The sequence below is a fragment of the Coenobita brevimanus genome, chromosome 61 (genome assembly GCF_032717465.1).
Source record: "Coenobita brevimanus isolate Jiangsu-jjx chromosome 61, ASM3271746v2, whole genome shotgun sequence".
In the NCBI taxonomy this organism is placed as follows: Eukaryota; Metazoa; Arthropoda; class Malacostraca; order Decapoda; family Coenobitidae; genus Coenobita; species Coenobita brevimanus.
In genome coordinates this window covers 4,250,668-4,269,167 of record NC_137014.1, presented here as the reverse complement: position 1 = coordinate 4,269,167, position 18,500 = coordinate 4,250,668, and the positions used below count along the sequence as shown (strand labels likewise).

The window sequence follows — 18,500 nt, the reverse complement described above, 5'->3', positions numbered from 1 at the left end:
AAGATTGAGAGAATACAAAAAACAGCAACCAAGATGGTCCCCAGTCTGGCAGACCTGTCATACAGAGAGGGGCTGGAAAAGCTGGATTTGCCTTCCTTAGAGGAAAGAAGAAAGAGGGGAGACATGATTGCAGTGTTCAGGACCATGGTGGGAGTAGATAAAATTGACAAAGAAGATCTGTTTTTATGGGATAAGAAAGTAACAAGAGGACACTGAATGAAATTGAAAAAGTCAAGCTGCTTGAAGGATATCAAGAAATATAGTTTTCCTTACAGAAGTATAGACTTATGGAATAGCCTGGACAAAGAGATCGTCCAGTCTAAAAACTTAAACGAGTTTAAAGCTAAATTTGACTTATTGAGAAACAGCGACGGAAACCCACGAGCATAGCACATTCCGTGTCTATCACAATTAGGTATATTAGGTAAAATACATAAGTATTTGGAACGACTTAGACAAAGAGGTGGTGCATGAGAAAAACATTCATGTGTGTAAAGGTAGACTTGATAAATGTGGATATGGAGACAGGACAACACGAGCATTGCTCAATTCCTGTATACTACAAATAGGTAAATACGCACACTGCCTGAAGGATATGAAGAAGCACAGTTTTCCATATAGATGTACAGTGAGCCTCTAAGTTTCACATCCAAGTGGTACCATGGGGTTGGCACACATCCTGAATCTCGCGAACCAAAAAGTATTAATTCAGATAAAAAATCCAGTTAGCTCTTAGAGTCCTTCCCAAAGTCATTCATTTTCTCACTTTTGAGATATTATTCTTATAAAACAGGATACCAGAATAACTAACATTTATATGAATATGTCTAACATGTCAAGAAAAATTAAATTGATCACCAGCCTGATAAATCATTATCTTATCCACTACCGAATACTTTTTGATCTTCACACTGACTAACTCACAGCTTTCTTTTCTCTTAGTGCCTCCATCCTTTGAACTTCCTGGTATTCCACCATCACCACTATTGCCTGGTCCTCCAGTGAATGAAGTGGCAGCAATAATACAGTACAGGTAGACCACACGAGAATAGTAAGTGAATGAAGGGAAAGGCAAAAAAAAAAAAAAAAAATGACCATGGCTGTGATCACAACCAGAGCACCACACACACAGTCTCAAAGCTGGCAGAAACTGTGCAGACAACATGGCAGACAACACCTAACAATCAGCTTGCCCACCAGCCCCCCATATATTGACTTGAAATGTGAATTCTTGATCGTAAGACATAAGTGAGCATGGAAGTAAAAAAGTTACTACATGACAGTATTGTGATACCAACTCTAACGTACGGAAGTGAAGCTTGGACGTTGTTGGAAGGACACAAGTCAAGAGTGAGAGCAGTGGAAATGAGTTATTTAAGAGGAGCCTGTGGAGTCACGTGGAGAGACAGGCTGACGAATGAGGATATAAAGGAGCGTTGTGGTGTTGATGTGGATGTGATAGGAAGCGTTGTGAGGAACACACTGAGGTGGTTTGGCCATGTGGAGAGGATGGAGGGTGAAAGACTGACGAAGAGAGTGTATGTGAGTGAGGTGGAGGGTGGAAGAGGGAGGGGGAGACCGAGGATGAGATGGAGGGATGGGGTGGAGAGGTATATGAGAGAGGGGGGTGTGAGTTGGGAGCAGGGTAGTGAAATGGCGGGGGACAGGGCGACTTGGAGGCGATTTGTTTGTGGCCACCCCAAACGGGATTGAGGCGTCTGGCAATAGATAGATAGATAGAAGACATAAGTTCCGGGAAATTTTGAGCTTTTCTGCGAAAGGTAAATTCACAAACCCAAATCACGCGAAACGTAAGGGTTCACTGTATTGATCTGTGGAATAGCCTGGATAGATTGTCCAATCCAAAAACTTAATGAGTTTAAAGCAGAGTTTGACTGGTTGAGACACGGAGACAGGACCCCACGAGCATAGCCCATTTCCTGTATATCACAACTAGGTAAATACATTTGTTGAAGGCACTCTGTATTTCAGAGTCCTCATCCACCCCTTGGAAATCGCTCTCCTTTCTTAAAAGGAAGTGAAAAGGTCAAAAGGCTCAAATTTTTTAATTTGGTGTTTGGGGTTATTTGTCCAGAGGAATGATTTTATGAAGTTTGAAGCAAAATGATGAAGAAATAAATCACTGACACCAAATTAAACCTTGTTTGGAGCAAAGAAAGAGTAAGAAGAGAAAGAAACAATATAATATAGAATGTCTCCACATCAGTGTAGAAACCTAAGAGTGCAATCATGAACATAAAATGGGCAGACACTGTGAGGAATTTTAAAAATTATATGAAGAAGAAACTAGCAGGGTAGACATGGGTAATGTTGACTGAATCATCCATACAAAACACAAAAGTCACCAGTAAGAAAAAGGGATGCATGGCATATGGATCACTCTGTACATACCGTAAGCTCCGTGCATCTGTGGGCTTGTTTGTACTGCATAATTTATACCATATTTAATTAACTTTTTTTTTTTTTTTTTTTTCCCCTCTAATCATATGCTCTCTTCACAGGTACAACCCAATTGGTGCAGTTTAATGTCCATTTGCATGCTGTTGATCTTCTAAGCAAGAGTGTATTGCAAGTACAACAGTGCAACCCATCACAGCAACAACTTGAAATGTGGCTAAAGCAGGTTTGGGGGTTACTGCAGCAGGTGGAGCTCAGTAGTGTAACTCACTTGGCTCTGTTACCTTCATGTCATGACCCTTCTTCTTCAAGTTCACTCTTGTCTCTCTCTTCCCCTGTTTTGGTGATCAGTCCTCAAGCTCCACTGCAACGTGCAGCAGTAGAAGCTTTAACACTTCTGGGTGTAAAGGTTGTGCCACAACTTCCGCCTTACATTCGTCATTACCAGCTTCATTCCTACCTTCACAACAGTGATAACAGAGGTGTTAATCAGGTTCTACAAAAGGTATTAATTCATCACAACGTGCAGAACCTTGCTCATATGTTTAATGCCAAGAGTTCAGATGCACTGGGTAATGGTCTAGTGACCACTATAGACCCACTCTGTCTCCAGCCTGTGTTGAAAAGCCTTCTTCAGAAACTGAACATTTTCAAGGCTGTTGGAAGGGAGGGAGTTACTACAAGTGTATGTATTGAGACTGTAAAAAAAATAGCTCCTGATATTAGTGGATTTCCTGTCAGCTATCCTCAGTTCCTCCTTGAACCCCAAAGTGTTGAACATAAGCGTCTGGCTGAACAGCTTGGTGCCACACAGATCTCAAAGGAAGAGCTGTGTCTTCTAGCACTGGACCACAACTACTCTGATGTGGACATTGTAAAGTTAGCCATGTATATTTTGAGTGATATGAGTTTGATTGCCAACCACAACATTTTCAGCAAGTTACAGCTATTGAAGTTTGTACCTGATGTTAATGGAATCCTTCACATGCCAATGGAGCTGTACAACCCCCTGGATCCTAATATTGATGCCCTCATTGGGGAGGACTTGACACCCTCACACAGGTACAGCAAGCACCTTCCTGTGCTCCAGCAGTTGGGGCTGCAGCGAGTGGTGGATATGCCTCGGCTTGTTTTGGTGCAGGCAATTTCTCGTATAAAAACCTCCACCTTATCCCAGCAGGAGAAGACAAGGAAATCCACTGCACTGCTTAGAGCACTGGAGCAACGAGCTGACTGCAAAGATGTGTGTCATGCAGTAAAGGATGTGCCATTTGTATATGGTATAGCAACCAAGCCTAATCATTACCCCGTTACACTGACATGGGCCACACAACCTGGCCTCCTTTCTCCAAGGTCTGTCAAGGACTTCAACAAATACCAAGATACTCTGGGCTCAGTCGTACAGCTTGTAGATTGTTCACATTTCCCTAATGTGGCAGAAGGTTTTGGTTGGAAAAATGATCCAGATGTGAACAGTTTTCTTAAACACGTTCAGAATTTTTTGATAGCCAGCCCACTGTCTGCAGTAGGACTGAGAATGGCTAAGAATATTTACCAACACCTGTCTAGGTTTCTAAATACTGTAGAGGCATGCCAACTGAGGTCTATGTCATCACTGCCTTGTGTATTCACTGAAGATGGTTTCAAGCTTCCTTGCCAAGTGTACTTAACAACAACCCGGGACGATTTACAGTTGTTGCCATACATGCATCGCTTACCGTACGAGCTGCAAGAGTATACGGATCTCTTCCAGTTTTGGGGTTGTTTCAATAGCCAGACTGTGGACCTGTATTTGAAACTCCTTAAACAAATTCAAGAACACCATAACACGCAAGTAGAAGTTGATGTAGACCATGACCTTCGTTTGATTGTGTCTGTGTTGGAAAAATTAGTAAACTCGATAAGTGATATCGATCCATCACAGCTACTACTGCCAGTGGAAAATGAAAATAAACTGGAATTGATGGAAGTAGAGCAGTGTTCTTACTCAGATCAAAGCTGTGATTGGCTAAACAGTGATGTACTAGGTGTGAGGGTAGTTCACAAGCGTGTAGGGCCAAAGCTTGCTCATAGTCTCGGTGTAAAGCAGCTAAATCAGCATTTGACAGCAGGGGGAGTGGCAGTAATGGAGTGGGGTCAGCGAGAGCCACTTACCACACGGCTACGCAACTTGCTGCATCAATACCGCGACGGGGTGGCAGTACTGAAGGAACTGGTACAAAATGCAGATGATGCAGGAGCCACTACTGTTCAGTTTCTCTACGATGAAAGTGAAAATAAAAGTGCCAGAAAGAAGTTGTTAAGTCAGCAATTAGAACAATGGCAAGGTCCAGCACTTTGGGCATACAACAATGCTTCTTTTACAGAAAGTGATTTTAATAATTTGCGTGATCTTGGAGGTGGCACTAAAAAGGTCCAATCTACCAAAATTGGAAAATTTGGGTTAGGATTTTGTTCAGTGTACAATTTGACTGATGTGCCAAGTTTTGTGAGTGGGTCCAGCTTTGTGATATTTGACCCTCATCTATCCCACCTCAGCACAGAGAACAAGAACCCTGGCATAAGGTACAACTTTGACAGTGACAAGAATAGCTCCTTGTTACGAATATTGGAGGATCAATTCAAGCCATTTGAACTTGTATTTGGTTGTACACTCCAGGAAAGCAACAAATTTGATGGTACCTTGTTTCGTTTCCCACTGAGAACCCCAGCACAGGCTGCCACCAGTAAGATCAGTAACATATCTTATGAGCATGAGGATATGGTTCAGCTGCTGAGGATGTTTCAAAGGGTTATTGGCCAGCTCTTGTTATTTACTCAGAATGTTAAACAGATTAAAGTATTTCACCTTGCTAACAGCACATCCTCTCCCACTGATATGCAAGTGCTGTTTGAGAGCAGTCGTATACTTCAGGATGAATGTTTACCAAACAGTCAAGAAACCCCAATGAATGAGGCAAATGCATTATACATCAGGGGACCATCCAGTTTCCAGTGGACTGGAAAAGTGTATGAGGATACAGTTATTTCCAACATTAAGGTGCAGACTTACCCAGCATGCAAGGATATATGTGGAGGAAATGTAGGCACCTGCAGTGTCACTTGGTTAACATCATGGCACTCTGGTAAGGGTCATCTGTGTCATCTGGCAGAGGGACTGTCTGGGAAGGCCTTGCCATTGGCTGCAGTGTCAGCCCCAATTGTGCACTGTGCTGGTGGTTGGAAGCCAAGGCTTCTTGCTGACCTGCCCCATGGATTTTACAGTGAAAGTCACCTGCATTGTTTTTTACCATTACCTATTAATACACCATTACCAGTACAGATAAATGGTTTTTTTGAGGTGGCTTCTGACCGCACAGCCTTGCTATCTAAAACAGTTGATGACCGACAGGATATGAACTGGAATAATACAGTTGTTAAAGATGCAGTCAGTGCAGCTTACCATACACTCATATCCACTCTTATCTCCTTAGGGTTGAGTTCTGACACCTTGTACTATGCACTCTGGCCTCTCAAGTCAAAGAATGATGGGCAAATGCCCTTACTGATTCAGTCGTTCTACAACTCAATTATTGATGATGAATTGGAGGTGTTTCGTAGTAACTGTGGTTGGCATCCTTTATCCCAGTGTCTTTTCCTTGAAAACTCCTTTCAGAGGTGTAAAAATATTAGCAGTGTAGCCTTTGAGTACATGGAAAACATCCTTAATGAATCTGGCAAACAACACATGATTGATCTGCCAGGCAAAGTTCGGGCTGGATTTCAGAGTGGATCGATATCTCAGTTCTGTATCAGTCAGGATGCATTTTACCTGAAGTATTTCATTCCAAGCATAAACTGTGAATTAGTAACACCAGAAAAGAGAGATACATTGACACTGAACCTTCTAGACATGGGAAGTGCCTGTTTGAAAGACCTGAAAGGCGTAACTTGCATACCAACACGTCCAAATGGAAAGCTGAGGGCGCCAGAGGATCTGATTGAACCAAAGAGTCGAGTGGCAACAATGTACAGTATATCAGACGAGAGGTTCCCAGAGGATATATTTATAAGTACCAGAGAAAGGTGTAGTGCTATCCGTGACCTTGGTATGAAGACAGATTCTATCCCAGCTGACTGGGTGTGTGAGCGTGCTGGTAGTGTGACCCAGTTAGAGTGTTACCAGTGTGCTGTAGACAGGTCCAGAGAAGTTTTTCTGTTTATTGGGACTACAGAGGAAGAGAAACAAAGGACTATAGCCTCTGAGGTGAACTCTGTTCCATTTTTGCCTATTATGGAAAAACCAGGTGATTGGAAATATGTATGGAAAGGGGACTCACCTCAGTTGAGAAAATCAGAATGTTGTGCTGACCATTCTAGTAGCAGACATGCTTCCCATCAGAAATCAGTTTCATTTGCAGCTCCCTCAGATTTGTATTTGCCAGAGTTCAAAGCACTAGTTGGGAGTAACCATGTAGTTTTACACTTCAATCGGAAAGTTTGTAATAGTTCACAAGTATTTGTTCTGGAGAAGCTTGGCCTTGTCACTGATCCTCTTCATTTGCCCATCAAGTCAGTGATTCAGCAGCTATTGATCTTTGCTGCATCTACTAACATAGATGATAAACTGACTGGTTGGTGCCATTCCATTTATAACCACTTGGATAAGGTTTTGACACAAGGAAATCCTCAAATGCAAGCTGAATTTTCAAATTTGAGGAACAAGAAAATTCTCTTAACAAAACATGGTTTCTTTGAGCCAGAGCTGTTTGCTCTTGATAGTGATGCTGACTGTGCTCCTGATCTGTTTTCAGTTTCATCAGAAGGTCTTCAGAAATATAAACTCATGCTGGAAACCCTAGGTATTAAAACTAGCTTCACGTATGGAGCAGTGCTGGAAGTTCTGTTGAGAAAAAAAGAAATTTATGGCCTACAAGAACTTGATGATGAAGAAGTGAAGCAGGTGTCAAACCTCCTTAGTGAGTTGTTCAAATCAAAGGAACTGGAGTCAGAGTGTAGTGAAATGTCTGTGTCATCCCTTCACCTGCCAGATACCAAAGGTCACTTACAGCCTGTGAACAAGTTGTGTGTGGATGATGGAGAACAGTTGAGCTCTGGCCAGTTTTATTGCTTACATAGAGGCATAAAAGTGTCACAAACAATGTTGGAATGGTTAAGAATCAAATCTAAGACGAGGAAGAGGCTAGAGGAGTCGAGCAACCGCCTGCACTTTGGCCAAAGTGAACCATTGACCACCCGATTAAGGAACATCCTTGAAGACTACCCATGTGATAGTGGCATTATGAAGGAGATGTTGCAAAATGCTGATGATGCTGGAGCCACCAAAGTTGCCTTTATCCAAGATTTAAGAGATCTTCCGAAGGATAAACTTTTTGATAAGGAATGGGCTCCATTACAAGGCCCAGCATTGACAGTGTTCAACAATAAGGGATTCACAGCCAGAGACCTGGAAAGTATTCAGGATTTGGGCAACAGCAGTAAGAAGGAGGACCCAGCCAGTACAGGGCAATATGGAATTGGATTCAATGCTGTTTATCACTTGACTGATCCCCCTTCTTTTCTTACAAAGGGTCCAGAAGTTCCTCATGGAGAAACCATTTGCATGTTTTTTCCACATTGTCGCTATGACCCGGGAGCCACTCGAGACAAACCAGGGATCCAGTTGGTAAACCTGCCAGATTTGAGGAAAGATCATCCACACTCTTTCCTTGGATATTTAGAAAGTCAGTTGTTAGGAGATGAAGGCACTGTTATGAGGTTACCATTACGAACCACCAGTAATTCTGAAATTTCCAAAAACATAGTGACAAATTACAAGCTGTCAGAGATTCTGCTTGAGTTTCAAAAAGAGATGAGGAAATGTATGTTGTTTTTGAGGAATATACGTGAAATTCACATTTTGGAAGTGAACAAAGCTGGAGAAATAAACACTAGGTATTGGGTTAAGTCTGCTATATCCAAAAATTGTGAAATGCCGAATAGACCTTTGCTTGGAAAGAAAGGAAATAAAGAAAGTCGTAAACACTTGTATGATACTGAAATGGAGAGGGAGGCATACAAAATGAAGATTTCTGATAGTAACAAAAAGGAGAGTAACTGGTATGTGGCTCAGCAATTGGGAGCTGAGACTAAGGACACTGCACCTGAGATTGTGAAGGATGCTTTCAGTCATGGCAATTTGAGTTTGTTACCTCATGCTAGTGTGGCCCTCCTGATGAATTCAAACATGACTCTGAATGAGAGTGACCATACAACATCATGCTACCTACCATTGCCAGTGTCCTCAGGTCTTCCTTTCAGTATCAATGGTCACTTTGCTCTCACATCCTCTCGAAGGGACCTTTGGAATGATGTGGGTGATGCCAAGGCAGCATGGAACAACTGGCTTATCAAAGAAGTTTTGGTTCCTGTTGCTGTACATGCCCTGGACTACTGCAGGAGCAACACGTTCCCTGCAGGTACTGACAGTGCAGGGCTAATGACAGAAGCAGAATATTGTAGAAGGGTACTTTCATATTACAAACGTTTGCCTGACAGTAGGGATATTCATTCACAGCACTGGAAGAATTTAACTAAGTGGTTTTATGAATATGTGAGAGAGCAACAGATGTTTTTCTTTGATGTGTTCATTCCTGAAAGTGACAAAAATGAAAACGTAACAACTTCCTTTGCTTACCAGCCATCAAACAAACCATGTGAGAGGCCCAGAAATGGAGTGTTGGAGTGGCATGCATTCAGAGAGGATGGCTGTGAATTCCCAGTGTACTTTGTGCATGACAAGATATCACACAAGATTGTGAACACATTATTAAGGCTTGGCATGAAAGTTTGCACTGGAGATGTGAGTTGGAAGATGGCTTCTGCAGATCCAGAGTTTACTTATCCTGTGCTTACCCCAGCCACTTCTTTGGGTTTTCTCCTCTCCTGGGACAAAGATGTCATTGACAAATGTAAGTATGTCTTGGGACATAATGTTAAACAAACACCCTTTCTTGAGTGTGGAAATGTTCATGAAGTTCTTGCATATGTCTCTCAGGACCAGAATTTCGAGACCAGTATAATAAACCTTCCTTTGTTGTTGACAAATGATTCTGTCTTGAGGCATTTCAGTGTGGAAAAGCCTGTGTTTGTATCATATTACTGCACTTTATTGCCAGACCTGAGGGAACAGTTTCTGCATCAAGCTCTGATTTCAAAGATTTATGAAAATTATAAGAATTTTAAAGATGCAGTTGTTGTGAAGCAGTTCACCATTGAAGATCTGAGTGCTCACCTCTCGTCAATTCTTGATTCCTCGTATACCTGTGAGGATGCCATGGTACCTGTACCTATGAAGGTTGTTTCTAACATTCCTAACTTGGACTGGATAAAGAATGTTTGGAAATTTATTGTGCATGACACGGAAGAGAAATTTGGCACAAAGAATAACAGTGGTGGTACCTCTGTAAACTGGGAAAAAGGTAGGCAGTACATACTGCAGTACTTAGGAAACTGGGCTTTGTATCCTGTCAGTGTGAACAGATTATTGCATCTGATACCAGTAAGTAAAACATGGAAGGCACTGGACTACACGAGCTTACCAAAAGATTCAGTTTTTAGGAGTCTCCCAGTTTGTTACCAGTATATGTTGTGTGATGAGATCCATTCTAGGCTAGTAATCCCAAATAATTTGAAACTGGCTGCAACAGTGGAGGATCCTCAAGCAGTGTTAAAGATCTTGTATGAATTTAAAGACGCCATTGCATTGCATGTTGGTAGAAAAGGTAACCAAGAACATGCCAGAGAGATACTGGGATATCTCGGGCAACACTGTAGGAAGCACTCACTTTGTACACAGCAGATATCATCACTTGGAGTCTTTCAGGATGTGGCCGGTCAGTTTTGTTCTCTGACTGGTAAAAAGTTGATTGTACCAAAATTCATGAATCTGTGTTCTATGAAGCAAATTGCACTGAATAACCAGTTTGTGATATTGAAGTTCACCATGTCGGACAATATTTGTGCTCTTTATAGTTACATTGATGAAGGATGTCTCACAGAAGACTTGGATATATATGCCAGATTCATCTTGCCCCACATTGCAGACCTGGTAGTAAGTGAGAGAACTATTCATCTGAAGCATTTGAAATATCTGCTAAATGATCTTCAGTATAAAAATGAAACAGAATGGACTGAAAGCCAGGCACAAGTTGTGTCAGTACTGAAAAGAACCAAATTTTTGGAAGTGAATGGAAGCTTAGTGACAGCAGATATATTGTATGATCCTTCAAACAGGGTATTCTCAGTAATGAACGTTGCTAATGTGCCAGAGGAATGGGCTACGTATGAATGGAGGGACTTTCTTAATTTAGCTGGGATGGTGCACACAGTAACACCTGAAAAGTTTGTGGAGTTTGCTCATATGTTAAAGGCCAGTGACACTGAAGTTAAAGAAAAATCTAAAGTTCTTGTCACTCACCTGGAAGAAAACTGTGATGCTCTGAGAACTGTCATGACTCGGCTGAAGGAGGTGGAATTCTTGGTACCTCACACAGTAAAAATTAGTGCATTAACCAGACTGTTACCCCACTATAAGACCCAGTCAGGTTTAGTAAGTTATTCCAGAGGTTATCTCTCTAAGTTTAAATATGTTTTGTGGTCAACTGCAAGTTTACTGCCAGTTTATGCAACCTCAGGTCGCCTGATAAAAGAATTCAGTGTGTCTGACACAGCCCCAGAGGATAAAGTTGTACAACATATATCAAGTCTCTGTCAGGTTATGAAAGATGCTGAGGATGTGGAAGAAGATGAAGCAGAGGTTGTAATGGAAGCAGTATATGACTATCTTTTGAACTGTAGTGCCATTTATGATAACTTTAAGCAAAGTGAAGTTCCATTGATTCACATTCCATCTCACAAAACCTTTGTTCCTGGTAGTTTTGTAGTGAAGAACCTTGAAGAAGAAATTGTCCCCTATCTTTACCAGGGACCTTCCAGATATGGTAAGTACTTTTCTGCCTTCAGAGCGCTGGGGATGGAGCAGCGTGCAGGTGTTGACACCTATGCACAGGTCCTGAAGAGAGTGCATCAAGCCAGTCAGCAACAAGAACTACACCCAGAAGAAACTAAGTGCATGATTGTGGCTCTAAAAGGACTCCTTAGACATGAACTGCATATCAAGAATCTTAGTGTAGAGGTATTGTATCTTCCCACAAGAAATGGCAGATTATTTAAGTCCTCCGCGATATTTGTGGCAGACAATCAAGAGCTGATGAAGGCTACAGAAGGAAAGCTCGATGAACCATTGTTCGTCGGATTTGCTGCTCTTGGTATTCCTGAGAACAACAGTGATTTTGTGAAACGTCTGCCAACTGATCTACGTCCAAAATTTTTGTCGGAAGTTGTGCAGGAGGAACTAATGAGTGATGGGGAGCAAGTGTCCACACCAGTATTTGTTCAGCTTAAAGAAGTTTTGGATTCCCATTCCTTCACGACTGCAGTTTTGAGGGTAATTAACCACATGAAGGTGAGGGATGCAGTAGGACTCTGTCAAACAGAAAAACAAGAAATTGTGGCAAAAATTAATCAGATTTCTGTGAAGCAGCTAAAAGAAGTCAGGGTTACTCAGAGGCTTCATGGAGATGAAATAGGAGTGAAGCGTAAGCCATACCACATACAGGAAAGCAATACTGGAAGTGATCATACATTTACCCTCTATTTATCTCAGTATATTCCAGGTGACATAATACCTACAGTACTGACACAGATGTTTAAGATGCTTCTAGATATAAAAGATACAGATTTATTATGGCATCTTTCTTGTATTTGCAACTGTTTCATGAAGCCACATGATATTCACAGGTGCCTTGACAGTATTGGGATCAAGGACTATGGAGATCTAAACTCTAGTTTTGAGTTGTACAAAACAGACTTGGGTTCATATCTTGAGGAGAGGTTCCTTTACCTTTTGGACAACAAATTTGGGCAGTTCCATGAGGGGGAAATTGTTTGCATGAAAAAGTATCTTTGTGAGGATGGTAGAGAAACTGATGAGGATGACATTTATATCATAGTTGAAGTGCTTCACCTGGAGAGCAAGAGTGCATTATGTAAGATGATGGATATTTATGAGATCAGTGTGGGTGGGGAAGAGGGCTGTCATGCTTTAGTCAAGGCACATCAGCTCTACAGATTTGTGAGAAAGTCAACAGGTCCTGTTGTTGCTGTCATGCAGTCAGATGAGGAAATTTCTAGCCATCCAGAAGAGGAATTCTCTGAAGAGGAACTGCATCAGAGGATACGCCAGGAAGTGATACAGATTTGGCAAGTGAATGATGATAGAGAAAGGCGTCATCTTCTACGTCGTTTGATGTTCCAGTGGCATCCTGATAAGAACCCTCATCGGATTGAGCTGTGTACACGACTGGTCCAGTATCTTCAGTCCCTTGTAGGTCAACTAGAACGTGGGGAGACAATATCTGTTGATGACGAAATGAATGATGAGATGCCACTTGGACCTGCCAGTTTTACACACACACATTCAGACCTCCATCACCACAGTATACTGGGCCTCGTGGAACATTTGGTGGTGCTCATTATAGATATGGTGGTAGAAGTGACAGATCCTCCCAAGGCACATCATGGGACAGCAGGAGGAGAAGGTCAGACATTTGTGAGGCTAGGAAATGGTGGAGGCATGCAGAACATGACTTGGATGAGGCTGCCAGACGTGTTGGTGGACCTGCCTGCTGGACCATCTATATTGCACATCAGGTAGGCCTCAGCACCTTCATGTGACTACAGTAATTTATTTTATTAATTTATTCTTTTTACTGACACATGATTCTGTTCACTTTGAGAAGAGTCTCTCAATCTAGTGGTATTTTACTGGTTTATTCTTTTTACCTATGCATAATTTTATTCTGTTTGAGCAGAACCTCTCAATTTGGTGGTGTTTCACTGGCTGATTCCTATAACCTTCAGCTGATTTTATGCTCTTAAAGAAGGATGGTCAGTGAAAGCCATATCAAATCATTCCACTCGTGAAAGTCTGTCTGCAGGTGAAATAGTTATTTGTATAGTAGGACAGTGTTTTTGCATTTTTTCTTTCATAATAGCATGCAAAAATTGCTCTTCCACATCAAAAGTGAATGTGCAAGATGTCAGAGTTCTGAAATAATCTCCTTCCATATGCTTGTTCAAATCACGAAGAATGGATCAAAACGAACTCAGATTTTCTTACAATTTTAATTTTTGTACTTTTTGTAATAGTGTGGAGAGGTATGCCTGATTAAATGCAGAAGGCTACAGGAGTGGGTTCAGTTAGTGATAAATATGATTATGTATGAATGTGTTGTCCCAGATAATTAAGAGTGTGATTGTAGATGTGTACAAGGGGAGGGGTGATGCCCTGGAAAGAGGAAATTATAGAGGTTTGAAACTTTTGGACCTTATAATGAAGGTAATGGAGAGAGTTCTGGAAGTTATTAGGGAGTGATCCTTCTTTCATTCCATCCTCTTCTGTCTTTCTCTCCTTCATTCTTTCCTCGTCCTTCTGCCTACGGGTGACTTTGAACTCCCTCTTCTGTCATTCATTCATTCATTCTTTCCTATCCTTCTGCCTGTGGGTGACTCAACACAGAGTGACAAGCCAAATGGCAGGAAACCATTTACAATGCTGGGTGGTAACCATATAACCAAATTTTGGCGCCTGGTGGTTTAGTGGGTAATTACAGACCTCCAGCCACATTGAGCCAGTGAAGGTTTATATCCAAGGGTTGATTGGGGTTTATTGCTCGCTTAATGCCACCCAGGGATGAGTGAGGCTGGTAATTCTCATCTTAAATGTTAGGACCAACTTGCCTAGCCCCGGGCTCCCATGCTTCTCATGGGGCAATGTAGGATTGGATGATGAAAAAAATAATAATAATAATAATATTGATGAGATGCAGTTTGGGTTCATGCCATGCAAAGGGTCCACTGATGACATATTCATTGTCCAAGAGCCTCAGGAAAAATATATAGGAAAGAAAAAGGAGCTGTACTATGTTTTTGTTGATTTGGAGAAGGCTTTTGACAGAGTCCCTAGGGAGGTGGTGAAGTGGACATCGAGAAAGTTTGAGATCAAGGAGTGGCTGGTTAGAGTGGTTATAGCTATGTATGTGGTTGCTTACTCCCAGGTGAGAGTGAAAGGGGAGTTGAGTGACAAGTTGTTAGTGAATATTGGCATGCATCAGCAGTTACTTCTGAGCCCCGTATTGTTTATCATGGTGTTTAAAGCTCTCACAGGATTTCAGAAATGGACTCCCATGGGAGATGTATGCTGATGACTTAGGGTTGATTGCAGAGAATGAAATGGAGGCGGAGGAAAGATTTAGGATGTGGAGAGAAGGTATGGGGCATAAGGGCTTGAGAGTAAATGCAGATAAAACAAAACCGATGGTCTAGGGCTGGTGGCGTTACTGTCAAAGCAGAGGGAGAGTGGCCATGTGTGGTTTGCTGCAAGGGTGTGGGAAATGATTTCGTCTTGTGCAGTATTTTTGATATATGGATGCATAAGAGATGTAGTGGTATTAGAGGTAGACTGTGAGATAATTTTGATTTTGTGTGTGTGATGTGTCGGGGAAAGCATGTGAAGATTGTCAGGAGTGAAAGGATTGATCTTGCTGGTGAGTCTCTTGAGCGTGTGGAAGAGCTTTATTACTTGAAAAACATGCTGTGTGCTGTAAGTGAGGCTAGAGTGTCATGGTGTTGCAATGAGGAGGGGTAGATTTAGATGGTTTGGGCATGTGGAGAGAATGATGATGGTCAGGCACGAAAAATTAGGAGTTGCAAATCAGGAGTAGACATGCTAGAGGCAGATCGAAAAAGACCGGAGACAAGGTCATAGTGTGTGACCTTAGGATAAGGGACTGAATAGGGAGGCTGCCATAGATTGAACTGCATGAAGAGCCATCATTAGGTGACCAAGGCCAACCCATACAAGCATGTTGGAGCCATTATAAACAGTGCAATACAAATGCAATCAATATTCCTATATCTAAAAGCACTGAAATTCTCGGTGTTTTGCTTAACAGTACCCTCAGTTGGATCTCTCGTGTTAGTCCACTTATTAAAATCGTCTCTGAAGAAGTTTGGATTATTATACAGAATCTGTAACTTCTCCACTGACAAGCAGTTAGCTATAATTTACAAGAGGTGTGCACTCTCAGCTCAATTATTGTTCACCCTTGTGAAGTGAATGTGGAGAGGTGTCACTAAAACTATCTGTTGTCTAAAGCCAGATGCCTCAATCCTGTAAGGGGAGGCCACAAGCAATTCACCTCCACGTCGCCCTATCCCATACCATTTTGCTGCCCCTCCCTACAACTTACACCCTTCTCCCTCATAAATCTCTCTACTCCATCCCTCCATCTCAAACCTCGGTCTTCCCTTCCCTCTCTCCTCTCCACCTCATTCATATACACTCCTACTTACTTTGTCTCCATCTCCATGTGGCCAAACCACCTCAATGTATGTGCTTTATTGTGATCCCTGCTCTAATGTATGGAAGTGAAGACTGGACCGGGTTGGAAGAATGTAAGAGTGAGAGGAGTGAAATTGAGTTGTCTGAGAGGAGCTTGTGGAGTTATGTGTAGAGACAGGCAGACAAATGAGGAAGTTTGTGTTTTGGTGTTGATGGTGATGTGCTGGAAAGTTTTAGAAGTATCCTGAGATGGTTTAATGATGTTGAGGGAATGGAGAATGAGTGATTGACTAAGACTGTGTATGTGAATGAAATGGAAAGGAAACTGGAGGAAGGGGTGGAGTGGTACCTAAACAGGGAGATGTGCGGTAGAGGAAATAAGATGTTGGAGAACAGGAAGACAGGCAGTTTGTTCTGATGTGTAGTTGAGGACGTCAGGTGTTGGAGAACAGTGTGGCAGGCAGTTTGTTCTGATGGGAGGTAGAGGAAGTAAAGTGTCAGAGAACAGCATGGCAGGCAGTTTGTTCTGACATGAGGTAGAGGAAGCAAGGTGCAGAATTGGAGAATAGTGTGATGAGCATTTTGTATTGGGCCACCTCCTGTGGGATTAAGGTGCTTGGGTATTGATAGAGAAATTGGTAACACGTAAAATTCATTTCATTGCCTCCTATTCAGTGTCAAATCCCTTAGCTCACACACTATGACCTCGTCCCATTCCCCCCCCCCCACACAACCCTACCACCAGTGGTCACTTTTCTCACTCTTTGTACCCAATTGTCATCCCCCATTAAACCTAGTAAAGCCTTATGTAATGATGAAGGCTAAATACAGTGCTTTGTTTTTCCTTCTCTCCCAGTTAGGACCAAAGTACATTATGCAGCTTTCAGGGTTAGGTCTGGTTGCACTCGGTTTGTATTATAAATAAGGCTACACAACTGAAATTAAAATCTACCTTTGTTTTACTTGACTTACAGGCTGCTGAGAAGTTCTTGAAGGCATGCTTGTATGCTGTGAATCGAGATGCTTCCAAGGATTGGAAAGGTCTTTCTCTTTCTGGACTGTGCTCCCATCTGGCTCACAATACTGCCATGCCACTAGTGAGGGAGGTGGAGGCAAGAGTAGGTGCTTTTGGGAGAATGCGCTACCCAAATTTAAATGGCTGCCCTTGTGATGCCTATGATGCACAAGATGTGATGTTTGTTATGGAAAGGGTCAGCAAACTAAAGGAAGAACTGACTCCAACCATCGAGTCAAGAGGTGGATAGAAGCTTTGGGAAGAAAGCACAGAAAAACGTGCCTCTCACATTTGTATGGTTACCTTTGTGATGTTTGTTATGTATACTCACTTAAGTATTATTTGTTACCTCTGGATGCGATGAGCTATGGAATTACCATATGTGAAAAAGTGAAACACTGTTTGTATGTTAGTTTGTTGTTCAGAATCCTTGGTCTGTGTGTCATACTTTATCGCACCACAAGGAATAGCAATTAATTTTTCAGTGGGTTTACATGATCCAGTGTTTGTACAGTTTTTAAAAAAGGTTTGCAGAGTAAAGGAACAACTGATTGCAGCCACCCAGTCTGGAGGAGGGTAGAAAATCATTCATTACTGGTAACTATAGCATTTGATTATTTTTATATGAAGACATTGAAGAGAACAGTACTGTTCCTCTTGCTTTTTCAGTGATTAATTAGTGAGTATACTTACCAAACTTGGCATGTACAATAGAACTCTCATGTCTTCACATGGAGTATTTTTGATTACTTATTTTTGCTGGATTTAATTCTCAGTTTGTATAGAGAGCACAGTACTTTGCTGTCTGGTATGTACAGTGCAAGCAAAAAATAACCTTATCTTTTCTGTATTTACATTTTCAAACAGTAAAAGAAAATTTTATTATATTTTTCAGTGACTTTGTATGCTTACTATTTCTTATTGAACAGAATGATGGCTTTGTGACAATACACTGTAGATTTAGAAGTGCTTGCCCTAAAGTGAAGAAAAAGCAAAACAAAGCAGTTGCACACATTGTAATATGATCAGTCACCTGGAGAAGGATCACATTTGTTAGGCATTATACATGTCCTGACTGTCATTAATTATGCATTATTGTTCTTATATCAAATATGTTTAGACTAATTATTGTACTTAGCACATTTTGCACAAGTTTCATGTAAAGGAATAACTTTTGTGTTCATTTGTGGTTCTGATAATCACAAGTTACATCCATAAAAGAGAACTGTGTAGGTATCAATATTATAGGAGTAACTAGGAGTACGATGGTGTTGATGTAAGTAATTACCGGTGTAAGTTTACTTGTCTTAATTATGAGTGTAGTGCCGTACAGCAGTTACAATTTGATTTTGAGTTTGTGAGCTTAGTCATTGGAAATGACAGTAATTATGACTTAATTACTGTAGTACTGAACGATGAGTTTAGTTATTAATTGGTTTATGTATTTTTGGTTCTTCATTAATTTTCATAAATTAACAAAACAGTTAAGTTTAGTACTTGAGATGTTATTTTTTTTATGGGCACTTTGTTGTTAGTTTATATTTCATTTGCTAGTATTACTGTAAAAATGCTAACCCCCTTACCCCAAGAATATGTTTTAGTTCAGTCTTGCTACCTCCAGAT

At 41.4% G+C, this 18,500-nt stretch overlaps 2 protein-coding genes and 1 long non-coding RNA gene across 3 annotated transcripts in view; all 3 read left to right on the top strand.

Moving 5' to 3' along the window:
• The window catches only part of LOC145403580 (sacsin-like), a 34,435-nt gene extending 27,196 nt beyond the window's left edge, over positions 1 to 7,239 (top strand). The window contains exons 8-9 of the mRNA XM_080275258.1: positions 2,543 to 6,597; positions 7,212 to 7,239. Of these exons, the coding sequence (XP_080131384.1) occupies positions 2,543 to 6,597; positions 7,212 to 7,239 (4,083 nt within the window). The remainder of the gene's footprint in view (positions 1 to 2,542; positions 6,598 to 7,211) is intronic.
• A 4-nt stretch (positions 7,240 to 7,243) lies between these two features.
• Positions 7,244 to 12,998, top strand: LOC145403579 (sacsin-like). The gene is made up of 2 exons (XM_080275257.1): positions 7,244 to 12,877; positions 12,942 to 12,998. The coding sequence occupies exons 1-2, from the start codon at positions 7,244 to 7,246 to the stop codon at positions 12,996 to 12,998; spliced, it is 5,691 nt and encodes a 1,896-aa protein (XP_080131383.1).
• On the top strand, positions 12,923 to 17,096 carry LOC145403688 (uncharacterized). The gene is made up of 2 exons (XR_013898046.1): positions 12,923 to 13,170; positions 16,837 to 17,096. It is a non-coding gene; the product is annotated as an uncharacterized LOC145403688 (long non-coding RNA).
• Positions 17,097 to 18,500: the final 1,404 nt, after the last annotated feature.

Coding starts and splice junctions, on each gene's coding strand:
- LOC145403579 (XM_080275257.1), top strand. CDS start 7,244: ATGCTGGAAACCCTAGGTATTAAAACTAGCTTCACGTATGGAGCAGTG. Junction 12,878..12,941: donor AACGTGGGGAGACAATATCT/GTTGATGACGAA, acceptor ACACACATTCAG/ACCTCCATCACCACAGTATA.